Source organism: Myodes glareolus, chromosome 25 (genome assembly GCF_982192425.1).
Source record: "Myodes glareolus chromosome 25, mMyoGla1.1, whole genome shotgun sequence".
In the NCBI taxonomy this organism is placed as follows: Eukaryota; Metazoa; Chordata; class Mammalia; order Rodentia; family Cricetidae; genus Myodes; species Myodes glareolus.
Window position 1 is genome coordinate 43,758,430 of NC_142050.1, and position 24,988 is coordinate 43,783,417.

The window sequence follows — 24,988 nt, forward strand, 5'->3', positions numbered from 1 at the left end:
CATACACACACACATATGCATGCACATACACACATGCACACACACACACGGTTGGGTCTTCATATGGTTGAAAGATTTGTTTGCTGTAGGATGATGGGTAGAGGAGCATGTGCTTAGTAATGAATAAGAATGCCAGATTTAATAAAGTTTATTGATAAATTTTCCATCTATATATGACTTGCAAAGTTTTCAAACTAACTTGAGTAACAATTGGTTTATTATTAAATAAGTATTTAATGTTTATTTATTTTCAATATGAACCTTGCACATTAACTTAGTAAACTCTTATATTCTGAGGTAATTTCATATGTTGACTTCCAAGCACTCTTAATATTCATCAATATTCCATTAAACTTGAATGATAAAATTGCCATGAAATATTGTTAATTCTATAGATTCTTTTAAATGACTCTATGATAGGACTGGGGAGATGCCTCAGTGGTTAAGAGTACTTATCCTTGAAATTGTGGTCCTTGCAGAGAACCCAAAATCAGTTCTCAGCACCAACCTGGCAGCTAACAACTACCTAATAGCTCCAGGACAAGTGAATCTGACATCGTTTTTTTCTGGTTGACCTTAGGGGCTTCTCAATACTTCGGGTATACATATATACATCAGGCACAAGCACATATACTTAAATAATGAATAAATAAAAAGATGATCCATTATTCCTTCTCTTGATTTTGTACATTTTTCTAAATGACAGATTGCCCAGGAAAAGTGAAAGACTAAATACATTTTAGAGAAAAGGTGTAGAAGTCCCATAAATTTCTCTTAGTCCCTGTTTTATATAGCATTATTGATGTTCACTTGCATATGAAGGAGTGCTTACAGGTAGAGGGGCATGAGCAAAGTCTATGGCATCCTTTTCACCCTCGGTAGAACATGAATAGCTGAAGTCCAAACTGATATTTGGAAATCCAAGGTCTGTGTTATCAGCTCAGCTCTGCAAACCAACACAGCAGAGTCAAAACCATGGCTCCACTCATTATAAAATGAAACAATGAATACAAAGGTCTCTTTGCTCCAACTGTCACATAGTGTGGAGCTGATTTAAACAAATACTTGTGGGTTTTGTAAAATATGCCCAAGGGAAAAGGTCTTAAAATTTCCTCATCTATCCTGTACTATAAAGTTTTCATTCAGAATACGTTTTTAAAAGTAAAAATGTCAATGTAAAAGTATATTGAAAGACACAACTGTATGTATCATATTCCAACACCACAGAAACATAAGAACACAAATGATTGACAGTTGTCAGGTGAAATGGATGGTGCCTGGGTTTCTGCCTAGCCTGAACAACATGGAAGGCTTTCTATGGAACAGTGATCTTCTGTGGGTATAGTGAAAATGAAAGGGTAAGTGTACTACCACTCTGATCACAGGCAGTCAGGAACTGTATGAAAGATTCGTTTTTGGTTTTCTTTTAATTTATGTTTGACCTCTGATTCAGGCTTTCTATGGCTGTGATAAGACCACCATGACTAAAAGAAACCTGGGGATGGAATGGTGTATCTGGCTTATACTTGCTCATCACAGTCCTTCATCAAAGAAAGTCTGGAAAGGTACTCAGAGTAGGAACCTAGAAGGAACTGAAGCGAAGCCATGAAGAAATGGTGTTTATTTGGTTTGTTCCTCATGCCTTGCTCAGTAGGATTTTTTCTACACTATAGGACCACCTGCCTTTGATAGTACTACCTACAATGACCTGGGCCCTTCCATATGAATCGTTAATCAAAAAAATGCCCCACAAGAAAATTGCCTACAGGCTAATACTAAGGAAACAGCTTCTCATTTGTGGCTCTCTCTTCTCAGAAAACCCTAGATTATGTCAAGGTGACAAAATATACCATCCAGGACAATCTCAAAACAATTCAGTATCCTCAAGGAACATAACCGAGGTTCATTTCAAACTTAACCATTTACCAATGATTGGAGGCTTACATTTTATTAAACTTTGTCTCTCTGGTATATATGAGAGATAATAATATTTAAAGATTTTATAAAGTATAAGTGAGTCAAATGCAAGTAAAGTACTCATCAGTGTGGTTAGCCCGTAGAACTCAGAATAGTATGTCTATAAATACTCACATATGCAGAGATCCTGAATTGGATTTCTCTCTGGAGAAAACCCTCAGGCTATTACTTTTTATAACATTTGGACAAAGGAAATAGAAAAGAAAAAGCACATTTTATTTTGAGCAATTTGGTCATCCTGGCTACACTGAGAATGAATTTCATTATAATCGGGGACCCCTTCCTTTCAACGATCACTGAGGCATAGCTATTGATGATTAACAGTAAATGTTCCAAATAATAATTGGAATTAAAATGAGTAGAAACCGCAGTTTAAACTTGTATATGGAGAGGTTCGCTGTCAACAAAGCTCATGCAATCGGAGGTCCAATTTCTCTGCTAATTAAGTTCCTAGAGAAAAATAAAATGACCTTTCATTTTTACTCCGATAAGAATAATAGGCCTTTCGTTGTGAACAATGCAGGTGGTGATGTCGCACTTATAATTCAGTTTTGCGACGCAGTTTTTGCAAAGATTTTTTGAAAAGCCTTTTGATCTTCTATTTAGAACAGTTAAAAATATGTGACTTCTCTGCCTGAATGATTCCGTAGGCCTGTGTTTGAATTTGTGACTGAATATTTGTAATAATGGTGTCGTTGAGACCTGTGTCCCCAAACTGCATTTCATGGAAGGATTCTGCAAACTGTTAAGACAGAAACTCCAAACCCACATCAGAACTATGCACTCTAACATGAACTCATCATATTCCATTTGGTTCCTGAAAGGAAAATGTTAGTGTGGAAGATGCATTCTTTGTGACATTAACTGTTCAGGAGAACCCAAGAGGGCCTCTTCAAGAAGGAAGTGTTTCGGGATGCACTACCGTTAGCTGACAGCTAACTGATTTTAATTTAAGAATAGGACTGCATCTGCATAGTAATTTCATAGCACAGAGGGTTTGTTTGCATTGTTCTTCATGAATATTTGAAAGAAAAAAATATTTGCCAGTTTTTGTCTGGACAGGAAGGTAAAACATTGAGATTAAAGATGTGGGAAAGATAGTTGTCTTTTTATAGAAAGAATGTGGAGTAGCCCTCCCCACCGTTTTTATACTGAGGATTTGTTATACAAAGTAACCTTCAGTATCAAAAGGAATCATATGGACCTAAAAGAATTTAGGGGCATAAATACTGTTGTATATTGGTGCAAAACACACAAGGAAGGAGAGGTAGGACAGGAAGTTACCAAAGTCACAAGAGTAGTTCTTTGATAAAGTGTTCGCTATTGTGGAGAGCTAAGCCAAATCCCCTGGGGATTTCCTAAGAGTTGTGTTGACTGTCCCTAGCATACAGGATTTCTCTAGCCAGACACTCCACTTTCCACAACATTGGAAGCCATTGCGATGTCTGGAGGTGGGCTCATGTTGGCATTCAGGGAGATATGAGAACATGCTTTCTTGAATAACTGGGTAACTAGGGTGTCCATTATGGATGTTGGGAAAGAACAAATTTCCAAGAAGATGTATTACCATTGAAATAGACTACTAACCAAGAATAAAATTTCATCTCCAGGACTGCTTTCTTACTCTCAGCATGAATCCCTTTGCATATGGCTGTCTCTAGCATGAAAGCCATGGTCAATGAAGTCTGTGCTGTTTCTCCTGCTTGTTGCTTCACGTTCAGCATAACGACCCACAACTCTTAGAAGGCCAGACTCCTACTCCTTAGATCACTCCTCAGATTCATTCAGTCATCCTTTCTTTCACACCTGATATGTACATAGTACTGCTTGAAATGTTATTTTTTACAATGAATAAAATAGCTAAAAAAGAATTCTAACATCAGAAAGCTTCTATCAAAATGTTAAGTGTTAGAGAGATGAGTCAGTCATTAAGAGCTCTTGCTGCTCTTTCAGAGGATCATGGTTTGACTCCCAGAACTTACGCGCTGCCTGTAATTCCAGTTCTAGGGACTCTAATGCTCACAGCTGGGCTCTACGGACACTACGAACCCAAAAAGTACATATACACCTTCAGGCACAACACTTAAATGCAGAAAAGAAGCATAAACCCATCTTACTTTAAGAGTAGAAGAAACACACAAAAGAGCGAATAAATGAACACAAAGTAGACTTAATCACTAGCAGTTGTAAGGGAGAAAATAACGTTTATAAAAAGAGAGAGTCAGGGCAGAGGGAAAAATGTCATTTTGTTCACAGGGTTATGAAATCTCTGAATCCGATGCATTGCAAAAGGTTGTAGTGCAGGAGTAAAATCACAAAAACACCACCCAGAAGGCATTCCAGATGGGACACTTGACACCTCAATCACCATGAGGCATTTGGCCAGAGCAGTTACTGAGCCCAGAAGCAACAGAAAATTATCATAAGGGAAATGTCATGAACCTGCTTACATGTCCAAGACAGGATTCTGTCATTGGATGAGTCTAAAGACTGAAATGGAAAGAATAGAAGCATTGAGGGGACAATTTAATACTCTAGACTGATATTTAGGTATGTAATCTAGAGGTTATAATGTAATTGAAGTGGGTGTTTGCATGTGTGTGCGCTATGAATACTCAATCTCAGTGCATGAACACAGATATTTTTATTGGGTCTATCTACACATCACTGTATGTTTAATGTATTATGTATAAACACTGATTTATACTATATATTTAGTAATTTGATAATTATTTGGTGCTGATTCCTTAAGAACATTTGTATTGTTCTCCACTGAAAGAAAATAAGCTTATTATCACTAAATTCAGGTTTTAATCCTGATGGAAAGAATGAGATAGTGTTGGAGGGAGAGGGGGCCGCTTGTTGGTCCCTGCTGCCCAGCTGCTTAGCCATGAATAATCACACAAAAACTGTATTAATTAAATCACTGCTTGGCCCTTTAGCTCTAGCTTCTTATTGGTTAACTCTTATACCTTAATTTAAGCCATTTCTATTAATCTGTATATATCACTAGAGGTCATGCCTACCAGCAAAGATTTGACATGTCTGACTCTGGTGGCTCCATGGCTTCTCTATGACTCTGCCTTCTTCCTCCCAGCATTCTGTTTAGTTTTTCCTACCTAGGTCTGTTCCCCTACAGTTCTGCTATATGCCCAAAGTTGTTCCTTTATTAACCAATGAAAGCAACACATAGACAAAAGGATCTTCTACACCAAGATACCATTATTTGTACTAATATTTATTATGAATAAATGTTATTGACATTTGACTATCTTCTAAGTTCCAACGAGGTTCAAGGTTTTTCTTTTTTTCTTTAAAAAGCTTTTTTTTTAAGGATGGAATGATTCAACAGTTAGTTGATGTTCTTAAGGGCAATAGCCACAGAGTTGATATCTGGGTACGGTGGCCATATTATCAACTGCAGCTGTTGTCTCAGTTATTGTTGGTCCAGTCACTTACAGACCAGTGGACTTAAATGTATTCCCATAAAACTTTATATGCACACTAAACTTTGAATTTATGAAAAATTTCATCTCTATAACAGATTAAGTTGTATGTATGCTTTCTTTTTAAATTTCTTTTCAATGACTTAATGGCATAAAAACCATTCTCAATGCACATTTGGTATAATAACAAGGACACAAGTTGGATGTGGCCCACACACTGTGGTTTGCACATCCTGGCATTAAATAATTAAGGGCTTAAATCCTTCATCTTTGCTTCATTGATTCACTCTGAGCCTAATTTTAAACATCTTCTTTGCTGATATTCTCTTTCTTTTGAGACACTAAAGTGCCTCTTCAGGGAATGGTTCTCTGTATGCTCCAGATTATGCATTCAGAAAAGACTAGAACAACACCCCTGCCTCTGTCACAGCATTGACCTTTTCAAGATCAAACCAAGCCTCCTGAATGTCTCTCTGTGCTCTTGAAACTCCCCCGAACACTCTGGTCCTGAGTGTGCTCTTCTGTTAGCTGTTGATTTTCTAATTATTTTCACTGAAATGAACACAAGCTAAATAAAGAATGCTGTCTGCCTTTACAATGTGTTAAGAAACAATAAAGTATAAATTTGGAAGGTGGATGTTGTGGGTTTATTTTATTGCTTTTTCTTTGCTGAAATATAACCTAGTCAGTTACCATACTGCCTGGTTTGATGATCAGATAATCTTTACTTCCCATAATGATCAGTGCCTAATTAGAATGTTTTACTATACATAGAATCATTTTCTTAGTACTTAATTTCTATAAACTGTACTACGTAGATATGGCTATTGAGAAAAAAATAACTATAACAATAAAAGATTTAAAAAATATAAAAGTAAAGGAGATTTTAAATCAATACAATAAATCCACTTTTATCCCAGAATGGAGTCTAACAAAGCTAACAAAAAATAAGTTATTAAATTAAAATAGTTTTTCATTTCTTCCCGAATGACTATATACAAACCATTTTTCCTGCAAGTATCTCAATTACATTCTAATTGTGTTTTTCTATGAGATTCTGCTACTTTGTGTTTGTTCAATTTGATAGAGGGAAAGCCATCTGAAATGTTAAGGAAACATCAGAAAATACAAAATATAAGCATCACCATGTTCTTCTAGAATATATATATATATATATATATATATACATAACATTTACATCTAAATTCCTAATTCTGTTCAGATTAAAGATTGCTTGAGAATTTGAGATATAGCTCAGTAGTTAAGAGCACACACTACTCTTGTAGAGTCTAACAGATCTGTTCCTCAACATACAAATCAAGAGATAGCCCACATCTGCCTGATAACTCTACCTTTAGGATTCCCTGCATACTCTTCTTGCCCTACAGGCATTTTTATTAAGAGGCACACATTCTCCCAGACCCACACAGAAACACAGAATTTTTATGAATAAAACCTTTTAAAGAATTATATTTATTCTTATCAAATTGAAACTGTGTGCCTTTCAGCCATATGACCTTCCTGAATGACCACAGACAAATATATAAATATAGCTTTCCCAAAATGACAAGGATGGCAATTCAAATGAGTTACCCAACTAGAGAAGATAATAGTTGTGTCTATAAATACTGTGTCTTGCATAAATTTATCCAAAAAATTGAGCTCCATGAAGGTAATATAATCATGGGTTTTCAATGAAATCACTGTACTGTAGTGTTTAAAAACAGACCCAACTTAGGAAACTTTCATTGTCTTCCTTCCAGGCTCCGGGCTGAATGATGGGCAGTGGCATGAGGTTCGCTTCCTGGCCAAGGAAAACTTTGCAGTTCTCACCATTGATGGAGACGAAGCATCCGCAGTTCGCACCAACAGTCCTCTGCAAGTGAAGACTGGCGAGAAGTACTTCTTGGGAGGTAGGAAAGCCACGGTTTAGGTTAGCAGATCCTTTAAAAAAGAAGAAAAAGGTTTTCAAAAAGTTTATAAAGTACTTTAATCCAAGGAATCTAGTAGATTTTAGAATAAAAAAATAGTTGTAATTCTATTGGATTAAAAGGTTAAAGAAATTTCTGATTCCAAAAACACTATTAATGTGGTGACCCTCCTACCTACCTTTTGTTTCAAATCTTCAAAGCATAAAACATGAGAGTCTGTAATTTCTGTAATACTCTCTTCTGGGATCAATGACAGCTACAGATTGGTCACACATTTTATAGAAAATTCTCCTAAACTTTAGTCAATACCCATGTCGGTTTATATGAATATAAATTCCTATCTTGTATTTGCATCTTGTTTCCCTGAAGTTTTTAGAGTAATTCTACCTAAGAGCTCTTACCCTGTCTGCCAAGTTTCCTGCCCTATGCCCTAGTCCAAAAAAAATATTCCTAGAGTATGACAGATAGCAAATACTTATTTATAAATGAATTAGTAAACTCTGTAAAATAGAGCAGATAAGTACTTTATTTTAAATTGTCAGGAAGAAGAAACACGTTCCCTGGCAGCCACTGGCTCCTAAATATAAGACCATGTGCTCCTTGGTGGGGAGTTTCCACCACTGTGGAGGTGTAAGTTAGAGAAATAAGTTCTGAGTTTGTCCTGAGTCATTAATCCATAATATTTGTTGGGTGTTCATAATACATGTTTTAAAGGTCCTCAGTGAATATTTGGTGAGTCAATGAAAATGAGAAAAGATGTCTTCTGAGCGAAGGAATAGAGTTGATTGACATAAACATAAGCCATTCATTTAAACACTAGTTTCCCTCCGAGTATGTGTTGAACATAATCAGCTTTGGGCCAAGAGTTCCCATGGTTGTCATAGTAAATGGATTGCATTTGTCAGCGGAAAACCTTTTGACAGTCTCCACTAATCTCCGATCTGGAATGCTGTTGGCCATGGATGAGGTCACCAAAGGCCTATAGTAGCTCCTATCCATCTCAGTCCAGTGGATAGACAAATTACTAGAGCCTCACATTTGTGGTAAAGATGATTGGATGTGGTGTACTGTGCTTTATTACTTTATAGATTTGAGTTTTTAAAACCCTGTCAAGAGGAGGTTGACTTCCTCTCGGGTCTTTGTTCTGCCTGCAAGATATGCCACCAGCATAGAATCATGATGGTTTTTTGATTACATCCTCCTCAGCTGAGTCCTGCAAGTGAAAAAAAAAATACCACATTGTAACTCCAAATCTCAGGAAGAACTGCTAGAACTTTAACATACAGGACGAGACACTGAAATATAAACTTGAGACACTGCAGAATTCTAAGCGTCAAGAGATTCTGAGACATATGTTATAAAGAACAGGATGCAGGTGGACCTGAACTAATACCCACCCTGCCCCCCTGAGATTCCTCTGAAAGACAGCAACTACCAGAAGTAGGAAAGAAGGAGGATAAAGAGTAATGGTAATGGTGTTCCCGGGCTCTGAAAGCCTCAAGCAAAGGTGTGCGCCAAGTGAAGCTCCTGGCTGGCACACATCATCTTGACTTTCCAGTAGGGTGTCTGCTCACGGGAAATTGTAGGCCAGGCCAGGCTTCTGATTGTGCACTTTCTTCCCTTTGTTCTTGTGTGAGAATAGCAGATCACAGAAAAGCGGTATTTGGGGCTTTTTCTTCAGCAAGGGAGGTCACAGCTGCTTTAGCTGTTATCTTTACCTCTCGACTGAAATTCCTTAACACTTCGTTAATTTTAACAATTGTGATAAAAATAAAAGAGGCAATTATATTTATTTATCAACCAATTACTGGATAATAGTCGTTTAGATATCGGCCAGGGCCCATGATTATGTATGTACAGCTTTAAATTTCTAACATTATTTAGGCCATTACTTTTAATAAACTCTCTGTTTTCATTCGAATGGAAACAGTTGGGTAAGAAAGTTTCCATTGGCTTGTATTGAAAAGTGGATGCCTAAAGAACACAGGTTGGGCATGCAGCTCACAAGAAGGCGTCAGGTGAGGGAGGCAATGGGACAGGAGAGCTTTCTGCGTTTCATAGTACTGGCACTAGTGAGGTTTAATGGAGGGAGGGTCCATCCAAGTCTAGTTTCTATTCTAGATACAGCAGTACACATGTCTAGCTATTGCCACCTACGGTAGCAGGGCCACATCGAGTGAGTGGCTTTAACCAGCCACATCTATTTCCCCAAGTTTTCTTTCTGAAGGCAAGAAATCCAAGATCAAAGTGCTGTTAGATGTAGTCTGCTGAGGCCTGTCTTCCTGACTTTTAGAGTGTCCTTTATTTTTATTGAGTCTTCATATTGTACAGGATGGAAGGAGGATTAGGAAGGTATTCAGAGAACACAGGAATCTCCATATCTGTTTCTTATGAGGAAGCTAATCTCATTGTGAGGATTCCATTCTCAGGGTGTAATTACCACCCAGAGACTCTCAACTTCAGACCTATACCATGGCAGGGGTGGGAGTAAGTTTCCCATATATAAATTCTGAGCAGGGCACAGAGGTAGTCTGTAGCGCTCTTCAATGAAATAGAGCAGAAGTTAAGTAGATAGATAGAAAGATAGATAGATAGATAGATAGATAGATAGATAGATAGATAGATAGATAGATAGATAGATAGAGAGGGAAAGATAGATAGATAGATAGATAGATAGATAGATATAGAGAGAGAGATGGAAAGATAGATGATAGATAGATAGATAGAGAGATAGATAGATAGAGAGATAGATAGATAGAGAGATAGATAGATATGCAAATATATATATAAATAAAAAGTATTTTCCTGTTGTATTTCTTTAGGAGGAATATTCCAGATCTGGCAGTTCATACTTACTCATGAAGTAATGTAATGCCAGCCTTCCTGTGTACATCTGAGCCTCTGAAAATTCTTAATGGACCCTACATTCTCTTTAATTTGTCATTTAAAGCTTCTAGATGGAGTCCCAGAAACACCTAGGTTAACTGGTCCATTGCACAATAGCTGAATAACTTGGAAGCACCTGACTTAAGTTCACATTTTTTAGGTTTCTAAAGTAAGTTTTCTAACTTCTTTTTATTTCACTCCCAAAATCACAGAAGCAAGAAGTATTTTATCAAATGATACTTTTCAGTGACCTGAAAATGGGGAAAGGAATTTGTGGTGTGTAGTAGATTCACAGGACTGCTATTACAAGGTACCACAAACCCAGTGACCTCAACCAGCAGTCATTTATTCTCAGGTTTGAATACAGGAAACTTAGAAGGGTACGAGGTATCCGGAGGTCTGTGTTCTCTTTGAAGGATGTAAGGAAAAGTGCAATAGCTAGTGACAGTTTTTGGCAATCCATGGGACTCCTATGACAGACCATCATGTCTGCTTCTGTCTTCAAATCCTCTGAGTGTCTGGGTCTATGTGTCCTTCTGATAAGCACACCAGGCACAGGTTTAGAGCCCCTCCTACTCACACTTACTTCATAATTCCCTAGATATCTCTGTGATGACGTTATTTCCAAATTAGGCCACATGCCCAGGTCCAACTTAGAGTATTAGCAGTCCTTTTGAACCACACAAACAGACTATAATAAGATTTAGGTTAGCTGTGTAAGATGTTCTGTGTTGGTTACATTTCTTGTTGCTTTGACTTCATGCATGACAAGACAATATGAAGGGATAAGAGTTTCATTCCTATTCACAGTCTGAGGAGAGTCCTAACAGGGAAGTCATGGGGCCAGGTAGTGCTGTATAGGTAGGAGTGTTACGGCAGCTGCTTGCTCACATCTCACTGGACAAGGAAGCAGAAAGAACACAGTAAGCATGCTTAAGCTATTAATCTGCCTGTGCATTAGAATTCTACCTGCTCCGGCAAGGCCCCCTCTCCCAAATGTTCCTCAGCATCCCAAAACAGTACCACTAGCTGGAGTCCAAGCGTTCAAATACATGAACCTACAGGGGGCATTTTACATTTAAACCATGACATTCTACAGTTACCCTATTTCCTAAAACAGACTCTCCAACTTCTGATTTTTCTCTTATGTGCTTTCAAAGATGGATCTTCTAGGAGTTAACATCAGTCACAAATTTAAGAAACTATTGCTAAAGGGAAGATCCTAACAAACACCATGAGGGAGAACTAGAGCCTAGGGCACATGGGCAGAAATGATGGCTCTTGGCCAAATTTACAAATGGAATTTTGTGACCTCTACATCGCGCTGCATGTAGAAGTCTGGGGAAATCAATAGAAAATGTTTCCGAGAGCAGCCGAACTGGTGCATCAGAGTGCCCAAGCTCATTAGTCGTCAGTGTTAGACGCCTCTGTGTAAAACAAAACCAGTAAAAGGTAAACAATAGGGGAAGGCATCCTTGTAGTGAAAGAATCTACTGGTGTAAGGAAGCAAGGCGTGGGTAAAGAGAGAATGACATAGAGTATGTATCAACACTGGGAGCAAAGCCAAGGTGTGGAACAAGGAATGGGGGTCTGCCTTCATTACTTTGTGAATTTTTCTTTCTTTTCCTTTTTCAAGTCTTAAGATAATTTTTTATTTAGTTAAAAAACCCTTTTTTAATAGATAAAAAATAGATTAAAACCTTTTTTAATTAACCTTTTTTTTTCATTTTATCTACCAACCCAGTTCTCTCATTTGGTCCCACTCCCAACTTCCTCCATCACATTCCTCCATTCACTTCTGAGACAGGATAAGGTCTCCCTTGGGGAGTCCTCAAAGTCTGGAATACCAAGTTGAAGCAGAAACAAGACCCTCCCACCTGAATCAGTCTGGCCAAGGTATCCCACCAGAGGTAATGGACTTCCAAAACCCAGTTCATCCACTGGGCTAAGTCCTGGTCCCACTGCCAGTCCACACCCCTGCCATATACACACACAAATAGATGAAGCCATTCAAGCCATATAACTGTCACCACATTCAGAGGGCCTTGTTCAGTCCCCTGGAGGTTCCTCAGGTGTCAATCCAGAGTCCATGAGCTACCACTAGTTCGGTTGGGCTGTGTCTGTGATTTTTCCCCATCATGATCTTGACGCCACTTATTCATGAACTTTTCTCCCTTTCTTCAACTGAGCTTCCAGAGTTCAGTCCAGTGCTTGGCTGTGAATCACTACATCTTCTTCCATCAGTTTCTGGATGTAGATTCGATGATGGGAGTTAGGGTGGTCACTAATCTGATTGTAGGGGAAAGCCAGTCCAGGCACCCTCTACACTATTGCTAGGAGTCTTAGCTGGTGCCGTTCTTATAGATTCCTAGGGGTTTCCCTCATGCCAGGTTACTGCCTAACCCCATAATGGCTCCCTCTATCATGATATCTTTTTCATTGCTCTCCCTCTTTGTCCCTCCCCAGTAGCATGAACTCTAGTTGGTCTTAATCATAAAAACCTGAGTCATATATTGGGGCAAATGCTGAAAGATCAGAAAAGTAAAGGAGCTGGCCACTAGAGAGACTTTTTACCTCTATCAAGTCCTCAAACTGAAGAGGGTAAGATCCTGTCTCCATGAATCCTCAGACTGAATGCTCAGATTGAATGCAGTGAGCTCTTGTTTCCTCCCACCTTGTATTCCTCTCTCCACCCAGCCATATCCCTTCTTGTCTCTATCGTCCTAGTGCTGAGATTAAAGACACGTGTCCTCCAAGTAGTGGGCTTAAAGGTGTGACCCACCACCACGGGCTCTGTTTCTTTTTTAGACTGGATCAAACTCGTGTAACCCAGGGTGGCCTTGAACTCATAAAGATCGCTCTGCCTCTGCCTCCTGAGTGCTGGGATTTAAGGTGTGTACCACCACTGCCTGGTCTCTAAGGCTAGCAATTGACTAGCTCCACACACTGCTCTTCAGGCAAACTTTATTTGCTAGCTCCTCCAACTTAGTCATGTCGATCCATCATGTTTATATCCCTCAACCCCTCGATGCCCCTCCCTGCTACTCAAGAGCTCTTAACTATTTCCCCTTTCTGGGGCCCTCTATGTGTTCTCCTCATAGGGTCCTACTTTTTACCTAGCTTCTCTGGGGCTGTGGATTATAGCCAGGTTATCCTTCACTTTATGTCTAATATCCACTGATGAGTAAGTATATACCCTATTTGTCTTCTGGATCTGGGTTAAGTCATTCAGGATTTTTTTTCTAGTTCCACTCATTTACCTACCAATTTCAAGATGTCATTGTTTTTTACAGATGAGTAAAACTCAGTTGTGTAATTGTACCACATTTTTTTTATCCATTCTTCAGTTGAGGAGCAACTAGGTTGTTTCCATGTTCTGATTATTATTAAATAATGCTGCTATGAACATTGTTGAGCAAGTGCCCTAGTGGTATGATTGATCATCCTTTGGGTATACACCCAAGAGTGGTATTGCTGGGTCTTTGAATTAGAATTGAAGACCCTGATATTAATCAACACACCTATGAACATCTGATTTTTGACAAAGAAGCCAAAATTTTACAATGGACAAAAAAAGGTATCTTCAACAAATGGTGCTTGCATACTTAGATGTGGACATGTAGAAGAATGCAAATAGATCCATATCTATATCCATGCACAAAACTCAAGTTCAAGTGGATCAAAGACCTCAATATAAATTAAGCTACACTGAACCTGATAGAAGAGAAAGTGGGGGGCTAGAGAGATTGTTCAGTAGTTAAGAACACTGACTGCTCTTCCAGAAGTCCTGAGTTCAATTCTCAGCAACCACATGGTGACTCACAACCATCTAGAGTGGGATCTTATACCCTTTTCTGACATAAAAGTCAATAGATCATGCACATACATAAGAGCATGCTTATGCATAGCATAAATAAGCAAATCTTTTTTTTAAAAAAAAAAAGAAGTTAAAGTGGGAAGTAGCCTAGAACTCATGGACACACTAGACCACTTCCTAAATATAGCACCAATAGCAGAGATACTGAGAGCAACAACTAATAAATGGGACCTCCTGAAACTGAGACGGTTCTGTAAGGCAAAGGACGTGGTCAATAAGCTTTGTGAGTTCTCTAAAGATAAATTTAAAATTTTACTTTTTTTTTGCTGAAATAAGAAGTTAGTATTGTAGGAGAAATTAATATATTAGAGACCTTTATTACGAATAAAAAGATTGGTAAGAATAAACCACACTGACAAAAGAATGCCCCCTAAAATCTGTCTCACCCTTCTTTATTAGCAACCTTCCAAAAATAAATACATTGTGATGTGTTTTTATTGTAATCTTGACACAACCTAGAGTCACTTGGGAATGATGTAAATGAGAAATTCTCCACATTGTGTTGACCTTTGCTCATTTCTGTGGGGGAGTGTCTTAACTAAGTTCATTGGTGTGGGAGGATGGAACCCACTGTGCTCAGCATCATTTCCTATGCAGGGGTATAAGACAGCTTACTTATATGTAAATATAAGAGTTCTATAAGAGAAGAGAAATCTATCACAAGCAAGAAACAAGCATGTATCCGCTTATTTCTCTCTGCCATTGACTGCGGATATGGCATGACAAACTTTGTAAAATCTCTGCCTCAATTTTCCTACAATGATAAACTGTTCTCTGGAATTGTAGCTGAAAAAAATTCCTTCCACCTTTGAGTTGCTTTTGTTTCAGGGTATTTTATCACAGCAACTGAAATGAAGCTAGCACATACATAATTAAGAATAAATTGGGGTCAGGAGATGGTTCAGTGGATAATGAGATCCAGAGTCTGGATCCCCAGAATCCAGATAAAAGTTCAATGCCCTTGATGACGGGCTTATAATTCCAGCCTGCTCAGAAGGCAGAGATCCCAGGAGTAAGCTGGCCTGCCAAATTAGTCTGTTCATTAGATTTTATTGCAAATGAGAGATCCTGTTTCAATAAATAAGAGTGTTTGAATAGGGCTCCCAATATCAACCTCTGGCATTCCACATGTGCATGTGTACACATGCAAATGTGAATTCACAGATATATGCTCAAAACCATGTAAGCACGCATGCATATCATGAAACAGAGAAACACACAAAAGAAGAAACTGAGTCATCCTGATAATCCACTGTGTCTGTACATTTGTATAATATTCATCAATTACCATGTATAGCAAGGAAGAATGCTTTCAGGAACCTTCTTGGTACTATTGGTTTGTGCACAGCTACCTAATTAACACCAAGAAATTTCCTTACATTTATCAGGTAAGTCCTGGGCAAGCTTATAGGATTACACTTGAAAAGTTCTCTTATAAAATACCTTTAAAACAAATAAGGGGACTGTCCTGAGAATTTAAACTTTAAACTGGATCAATGTTCCATTTTCTCTTTGCTGGTTGAAATAATACGCAATAGATTTTTTAACATTTTCTAAGCTTGCATTTCCAAATCCCTAGACTTTACTTCCAAGTATGCTTTGATTTCAACTCTTCTATTATAGAACTGAGATCTACTTTCGTTCACTTCTATCCAGAGGGATTACAATGCTGGGTATAACTAAGAGCCTGCAGATGATTCTTGAAACACCACATGACTGAAAAGATGGCATTACCTCAATCCCCAACCAACTTAGGTTGCCCCCACCTTCAACGGCTCCATGTGCTCTACATTCTAAAATCATTCCACACCACCTCTGTGGTTGTCTCGTTAATGGATAGCTACTCTGACTTCCGTGTGCGATAACTTCTGCTTGTGATCTTAAAAGATTTCACCAGGTTAGATAAGGTCACCTTAACACAAAGTCAGCAGGTTGTAGATGCTGACGACTCTGGTGTTTCAGATCATTTTCACAGCCACACCCAGTTAGTGTATTGCAGACTAGGTTTCACACAGTGGCATCTAAAGACTGGCACGCAACTATCATCATAATGTACTTTTTCATACCCCAGATTTGAGATGTCCAATAATATAATCAAATGTCCTGTATACTATGAAGCTAAGTGGATTGCTTTATGGATTTTCTAATTATAATTACCATGATTTCTACAGTCTCATCTGCCAATTTTATTATTCTATATTTCTTGCTGCTTCTATCCCCTCATTAATGCATTTACTAACACAAAATAGGTATAAACACTACATGAAGGCTCACAGAATCAACTGGCCTAAGCTCATGGAGTCTCATGAGGACTGAACTGACAACCAGGAAGCCTGCATAGGACTGGCCTGGGCACTCTGCATGTATGTTACAGTTGTATAGTTTAGTCCTCTTGTGGGACTCCTAACAGTGGGAACACAGACTGTCTCTGACTCTTTTGCAGACCTTTGAGACCCCACTCCTCATGCTAGGTCACCTCGCCCAGTCTTCTTACATGAGGAGGTGCTTAGTATTTTGCAACTTGATATGCCGTGTTTTGATGATACTCAGGAGACCTGCCCTTTTCCGAACAGAGATGGAGAGGACATGGATTGGGGTGCAGAAACAGAGGAGGGATGGGGAGAGGGACTGAGAGGAGAGGGGAGAGGGAAACTGCAACTGGGATATAAAATAAATCAATAAATAAATTTTAAAAAACAGATGTAAATGTTTCTAAGATAAAATATTTGCACTAAGCTAGTACATAAGATTATTGTTTCTAACCATTAGTCTTTTCTCCTGTCTCACTGCGATGAATTTTCAACTCACTTCTAATCAGGGCAATATTTTATTTGGGGTGTGTGTGTGTGTGTGTGTGTGTGTGTGTGTGTGCGTATTAACCTGTTTCTAGACACACTCCTTTTACTGATGGGTTTGTGTCTTGTTATATAACTCATTTCTGGTCTACTCTTTTACATAGTTTTATTGAGTTCCCCACTCCTGGGGACTTCACCAGACTCCTCCCCTGGGCCTTTTTTTCCCTCTACCCCCTTTTCCAGGTTCACCTCTAGTCCAACTTCCAAGATCCCTTCCATCCCACCCTGCTTTCCTTCCTCACCACACTTGTTCCAGAGATTTTAGTCACTTCTCACATCCACTTACCATCCATTTCTTTTCTTAGTTCCTTGTCTGTTGTTGGATCCACCCTACCAGAGCTCTGAGACGGCAGAGATAAATGGCTTTAGTATGTTTTAAAGCAACTCAAGTGTTCTCAGAGTCTGAGAGAAAATAGTTTGTAACTGTTCGTTTATTCACTGACTGGATTACCCTTCCAGCAGACACGTTTACTGAAGATGCGCACAAGGGTCTACAGTACTTCTTATCTCCAGTCACATTGGAATATCCCACTCGTATCCCCCAAATGAAACAAGGTTGGCTGTGCATTGAAAGAGAGGTCTCTGGCATTTATTTGCTGCAATGAGGGCACCGTGAGATGTTGCGTTGTCTTGAAAAAATAAAGATATAAACAATTCTTTGTTGGATAAAAATGCATGGAAATACCAATGCCCAACTAAAACAGCTTATGGGTTAGAAAGTTCTTTGGATATGCTGAAGATTGGTCATTTAAAATGAGATGTTAGAGAATGCCGGCAGTAAGAAGGTGCAGAGGCCCTGGAGAATGAAAACACCCAGAGAAAATGCAAGAGAATAGCTCTCGTAATGGGAGAAGTGTGAGCACATTTATAGCTAGAATGTGCAGAGGGTTTAGGAAAGGGGCGAGGGTGTACTAAAGTGCACTGAGGAGATAGTGCATGGTCTTGAAAAGTAATCAGGTCTGGGCCAGATGAATCTTATATCTTTGATGAACCTTGGGCTGTTTTGAGAATGGTTCCATGTTCCTGGTCAAGGAAAATAGATGAAATTGATGATAGCTATGTAACAGCTGAAAGAGGATCAGGTCTGGGTATACAGTAGAAGATGGGAGCCAACAGGACTGTCTGACACATGGGTACAGGGAGTGGCCTGGAAAGATCAACGATGTCACCACTCTATCTGACAAAAAGGCTGTGTGTACCTTTTTTTTTTTTTCTACTCTATTCTGCCTCCTTCTGAGCCACACTCAGTCAGGGTCTACTGGGCTGTGTTCCCCTAAGATCTATTCTTATCTGGTACATCCTAAATCTAAGAAACTATCATCTTCTATGAGTTGTAACCAACTATTTTGTCTTCACTACCAAGACTAAAAGCCACTCGACTCTCAGCCACCACGCATACGCTTCTACAAACCTAGCATCCTTTCTCTCTCCTGATTTCCTCTCATGGGTTCTCAGTCAGTTACAAAAATTCTCATACACATGCTGTAATGACAGTGAGGAATCTACTTACTCAGAAGCAACCCTAGTGCATTAAGATTTCAATTAATCTCCAATGTAAAAGTCACTTTTCTATTAAGAAACGAGCCGAAGAAGAGGACCCTGACTAAGTAAAGATGCTGTTACAGAATCAGTCTTAGTCCACAGGTGAATCCCCAGTACATATACCTCCAGCTTGTAAATTCACCTTAATGATAGTATTTTACTTGTGGTTTTTGTTATATCCAAGGCAAAATTCTACAGTTGAGACCAGAAAGGATTAGGAAGTCAGCGATTTATGGTCTTAAGAAACCTAATTTGTTACCTAACACAAAATAATTATCCCTGAAAATATACACACAAGCAACAAAAAATGGATTCAACAGGTTGTATTGATATATTTTTGCATATCTAATTATTTATATATAGAACGATCAAAGAAAAAGAGAAAAGGGGATATGGGAGGCATTAAAGGAAGGGAGCATGGGAAGGTTTGGAGGGAAAAGGGGAAAGGAGGAAGTAAATAATTTTATTTTAATTAAAAATGTATTTAAAGAAACAAAATTTTACTTGCAAATACATACGTAAATAAATTTACATTTAACATCATCCACATTCACTTATGTCTTAAGCAAAGTTTAATTATACAGAGCAACTACTTGCTTATGAAAATTCCTGAATCAATGTTTGTTGATATATGAAAAATCTCTTCTCAACTAGAAAAACATATTTGTCAATATTGAAGTACTTAGATACCCTTCTTCACACTAATGTAATATGCCTCTCTTTGAAATATTAGTATTAATAGCAAAAGCCAACTTTTTCTAACCAATTAACAATTTATTAATTTTAAGAACCATAAATAAGAAAATCACAACTCAACATCTTCGTGATCCCTGTTGCCGGTTTATTAAATTTAGATTGACTAATAATAATCACATAGTAATGTGATTGACAATCTTTACAACTTCTAAATGAATCAGTTAACATATTGCTTTCATTTTCTTTGGGGCTTTCACTCTTTCACCCCAGTCCATTATGATATTTTACTGCACACTTTTCTATGCTCCTCCCTTAATGGTAATGGGTGAAATATACTCAGTTTCTCAAGCAAGTTTAAACTCTACATAGCTAATTGTTCACAAAAGCTTTTTGAGTCAATATTTGTTACTGTATATAAATTCTTTTTTAAAAAAATGTATTTCATATTATCTTCCTACCTTGTCAGAACAAGCGAGGAGACTCTTTGTTCCCCAAGCAGATTACTATGGACTTTTGATTACTGTCTTATTTGTTGCTGCTGTTATTGTTGCTTCTTGTTTTTTAATTGTATGTATAAAAAATGGCAAAGAAGTAGAAAAGTGCAAACTAAAATCCAATATGTTAACCTCAATAGTCATCCTGTTTCTGCTTGGAGATGGGAGGGTATTCAGTACACAGCCAAAGGTTCACAAGACGTTTTTATAGCTCCCAGAATTACAATTGAATTAACCGTTTGATCTGGCCTAATTAGAACCACAATTATTGGGCAAATCTACACACCCTGACTTTTTGTGTCTTCCAACTGTTTGGCATTAAGAATATTAGGAGGTGGGACAAACGTGTATGAAGGTTTCAAAGAAAAGAATCAAGGAAAGCTTTCAAGAATTAGTTTGACCCTTTTATAGAGAATGTTGACAGTTGTTTTCTTCTCTCCTTATATCTGCTTAGCTGCCAAGAAATCAACTAACCTGAAAGAACCTAGCATCCTCACTGTGGAATTAATATAGTCAATCATAACATCTGCATTAAATGTTTTTGTTTCATAGTTTTTTTTTTAAAAAAAAAATGCTTTCTATAACTAAATGGCTCTTATGTGGAAAACAAAACAGAACTGTCCAAAACTTAAAACTCTGATAACTTATATGTCTGGTACAGATATGTCACACGTATCAAGTGATTACTTGGAGAATATAAGTATTTCAGTTTTACGAATCATCCCATACAATTGATATAAAAACGCTCCCCACTCCACCACCAAAAGAACTGTATTAATTGTTTACTTTTCTGGATGAGTAACCAGTGTTTAAGACTCTTCAGTGGTACTTCCTAACACATGCTAAGGAAGATGGTATTCAGCTCATCATGATGGGGCAGGCCAAATCAGGGTTTGTAGTAAGACAGAGAGATTGTGCACACAATCTCATGTCCAGAAAGAAGTCAAAGAGGAGATCTACAGAAAAGGTGGTACAGAGGGCTCAGCAGAAGGGAAAGTGCTGAGAGGAAACAGCAGGGAAAAGCAGATGCTGAGTAAAGAGACCTCACAGGATTCTTTGTAGGGACTGGCCAGATACCACCTCAGAGTCGCTGGGAAAGGGGGTCCTGATCATGATTAAGACTGAATGACTTGACTACACTGGCATAGCAAGATTCTTGCCTAGAACTGGGTCATATATGAAAGCACACACATTAGCCAAGAAAGCCGAGGAAGTGGTATTATAGTCTTAGTCAAGAGTTGCTAAAGGTATGTGAGAAGTCGTTAACACAGAATAAGATAATTAAAGATCTATCAGGCAAGTATGACTCAAGAAAAATGAGTGGATGTATGTAGGACTGGCATGGAAAGTGGAGAAAGAGAAGGAAAAAATCGGGTAGGGAATCTTGGGTGCGAGCATAGTTCTGGCCCACACTGGTCAGTCTGTCAGTGGCGGGTCTCTTGCGCTCTGCTGTACGCAGGGATGGCCGGGCTGTGTTCTGCCTCTTGCTGTGTTACTGCCTGGAGGGGAGCTGAGGCTCACCTGGGACTCATAGCCGTATCAGGTGGGCTCCTTATTCTGTAGCAGTTAGGTCATCCCTAATCCTCAGGTAGCAAGAGAGAAATGCCCAGTCCCCCAACCTTGGCAATTTGTTAACGTCACAAAACCATAACCACAAAGCAGAGTTCAGAAAATTCTTGCTTTCACTTCCATACAAACCAGAGGAGAGGTCTTTGTTTTTTTTCCATGGTTTTTGTTTTTTAATAAATTTGCCATTTCTGTTTATATTCTTAATTCTGCATGATGAAACCAGAAGATGAACTTTGGGTATTTTGTTTCAAATTTAGCTTAAGATTCAAGTAATGATAATTCCACATGTGTAGAAACAAAGTCAGAATAGAACCAAGGACCTGCTATTATAACAATTCATTATTATCTTTTATAAATCATTTTCCATTTTGGAACTAAGAGGCCAGCTGTTTGGGGGTATTTGGTCATGCGGCACTATTTTATCACAGCTTTTTAAGAGAGTAAAAAAAAATAGGGCTGTTCAGAGTATCCAAGTTTGATCTTAAAAATAGATCATCTAAAACACATTTCCTATAGAAACAAAACAAATTGGAGGGTTAAAACCTTTAAGTCTGTCTGGTATGGCAGGGCTGTCCTTTTTTGCACATGTACAGTTAATGACAAAAATCATGACAGCACCCTTTCTTCAGTGAGCACCCCAAATTTTTTATAATTTCACAGAGACTTCCATTGGAAACAGAGGTGACATCGGTCAAACAATGTTCCAGTGGGGAATGTAAAAGTGAATGTCACCTGTCTACAGGAGACTACGTGACACTGTGACCAGGAAAAAAAAAAGGCACCTGAGAAAAATCACTGCTCAAATATTATCTTTTGAAGCATTCAGGTTCTTCTGCATTTTCTGTTGAGCAACAACTAATGGGATTCTGCAGGGGTCACGGAGAGACATGGCTTTAAGTTCCATTTCTCAAAGAAAAGAAAGTACACGTAAATAGGAGACAGATGCTGGAGAATGTGTAGTTAATAGTGTACATGGGGAGATATTTGCTGAACGATCCAAGAGAAGAGATGGCTAAGATGAGTGGAGAGTAGAAATGTGAGCCTCTAGGCAGAGAGAGGAAGCATGGATATCCCTGCTATGCAGAAGCTTAGGAAAAGCTGAAATAATTCCACTACATGTTGAGTCCATGCGAGAGCTTATACCAAACCTATAGGTAGAGGTCTTTGTGTATTTGCTACGATAATTCATGCTTTAGCACAAGTCCTCATCTTTAATCTTGTATAAGAATCTTCTAGGATGCTTTTAAATCAGTTCTGGCTATGTTTTTCTCTGGTTAAAAAATACTAGAAATATTTCACATAAAACAAGCTATTCTTATAATAGTATAAGGTATATTTTACTTTAAAAACACATTCTAAAATTTATTTTTCTATCTTTGTATACAAAAGCCTTACATGATTGTAGTCTGAGAACTAGAGTGACTGGGAAGGGAAATACGGACATTTGGTGCGATTACTCTTAACATACAAATACCCAGTTTAAAAAAAAATACTTTTGTCAAGCTTTTTGAAGTGTCAGAAAAGCTTCTAAAGTCGGGCCATGGTGGGGCATACATTTAATCCCAGAACTCAGGAGGCAGAAGTAGGCGGATCTCTGTGAGTTCAAGGCCAGCCTCGTCTACAAGAGCTAGTTCCTAGGGCTGAAATGAAAAAGAAAAGAAAAACTTCTAATATAACACTTATGCTTAAATGTATTTTGTCCTTTAGAGTGTCAATATGTTATCCATATAACATAAATCAGTTTTGCTGATTGATTGACATATTTTCATTCTAGTATAGGTATTCAAAATTACGATATGCCATATAAGCTTAATAAAAGAATACCTGAGGGTATGAGAGAGTAACTCAGTGAGCATATGCTGCTGGTGAAGTATGAAGGCTTGACTCCCAGGAACCCAGGAAAAGATGGACACAGTAGCCTGCCTCCTAAGGACCCAGGTAAAGATGGATACAGTAGCCAGCCTCCCAAGGACCCAGATAGATATGGACACAGTAGCATGCCATCTGTAATCCCAGTGCCCATGGAGAAATAGAAAGACCATAGGCCAGCTAACCTGGTGTACACAATACAAACAAGAGACCCTATCTTAAACAAGTTGAAAACTGAAGGGAAGACTGATACCTGAGTTTGTCCTGTAACTTCAACACACATGTCTCTACTCATATATGAACCCCATCATCTAGTACACACAAAAATTTAAAAGACTGCCTTAATATCAGTCAAACATACACCTTTAAGAGTGTGTGTGTGTGTGTGCATTTTAATGACTGACAGAATTAATTTCTAGAAATATGTCAAATATGCATTGGCAAATATCAATTATGTATATTTCCTTTGTCTCCTTTGCACTTATGGATAATGTTAAATGTCAAATATCTATGGTCAGAATACCATAGCAATATTATTAACCTTGAAAATGGACAGACAATAAAAAGGACATAAATGCTCTAGAACAGTGGTTCTCAAGCTGAGGACTGCAACTTTTGGGTCAATGACCCTTTCACAGGGGTTACCTAACACCATTGGAAAACATGAGATTTACATTATAATTCATAATGGTAACAAAATTACAGTTATGAAGTAGCAACAAAAGTTTTAAGGCTGACGGCCACAGCATTAGGAAGGTTGAGAACCACTTTTCTAGGATAGCATCTATCTATATGAAAGAGAAACCAAAAGTAGTATAAACAGGAGGAAAGGGCTAGCGTGATTTTGCATGCTGTCAAGATACATGCATTCTACAGCTTCATCAACTTTGTGCTCACTGGAGGGTGAGCACTTTGCCACCAGCCTTCTTTAAAAAAATTAATTATTCAGAGATCAGCAAACTTCTTGGTAAAAGGTCATATATTCAGTATTTTAAACTTTATGTGAATTGTTCTCTCCCACAATCATAGTATATAACAAAGAAATGCATATGAAGAATATACAGACAAATGGCATGGTATGATTTCAATAAAACTTTATTTAAATTTTTGTGTAAGTGATATGTTAGATCTAACCCACATGCTTCATTTTGACAGAACTGGAGGATTGTATTCTTGTATTTAGTCACCTCTGTGTTCTGTCAACTCCTAATGGAATTAACTACTCAAGTCTCCATATCACAGAGCTTGCTGATTCCTTCTTGCCTTCGACCCATCTTCCAATTTGAAGGAAAGTTGCCTTGAAGCCTAAGAAAGAATAATCTTTGTTGAATGGTGATATCTTTAAGCTGATCATTGCCTTGGGAGTGACCCAAATGTCTGGCAGATAAGATTGCAGACTCAGGATCTTCTTTCCTTCAAAGGGCACTTATGACATCCATGTAGTTACTGTGATTCCCTTCAGGGTACAGGTATTTCTAGACTGTTCTAAAGTGGACTTAAAGCTCCTAAGGCAGGAGTTCTCTCTCATCTTCTATTGTCAGTAAAACGGAGAGACTCTTCCACTTCACATAACTTTTCTGTGTGCTGGGGGACTGCTCAGTTCTAGGCTATTATAACAAGGGTGTCAAATTTTTAACCCTGCACATTCCAGTGTCCATGTCTTGTGCCTACTCACAAACATTTTAGCTATAATACCCAACAGACATCGGGATGATGTTCAGAAATGAATTTATAAGAGAGGAATTTCTTGTTTGCTTGTGCAAAAGAAAATAAATTGCGTACTGTCCAAAACCTCTGCAATAATTGGTGAACACAGAAACCTATGCTTGTATTTCCTGCTGGACAG

The 24,988-nt window shown here is 38.2% G+C and overlaps 1 protein-coding gene across 1 annotated transcript in view; it reads left to right on the forward strand.

Annotated features, from left to right (window-relative positions):
• The window catches only part of Cntnap2 (contactin associated protein 2), a 2,060,022-nt gene that overhangs the window by 1,016,278 nt on the left and 1,018,756 nt on the right, over nucleotides 1–24,988 (forward strand). Inside the window, exon 9 of the mRNA XM_085683653.2 lies at nucleotides 7,187–7,336. Coding sequence (XP_085539779.1) covers nucleotides 7,187–7,336 — 150 coding nt within the window. The remainder of the gene's footprint in view (nucleotides 1–7,186; nucleotides 7,337–24,988) is intronic.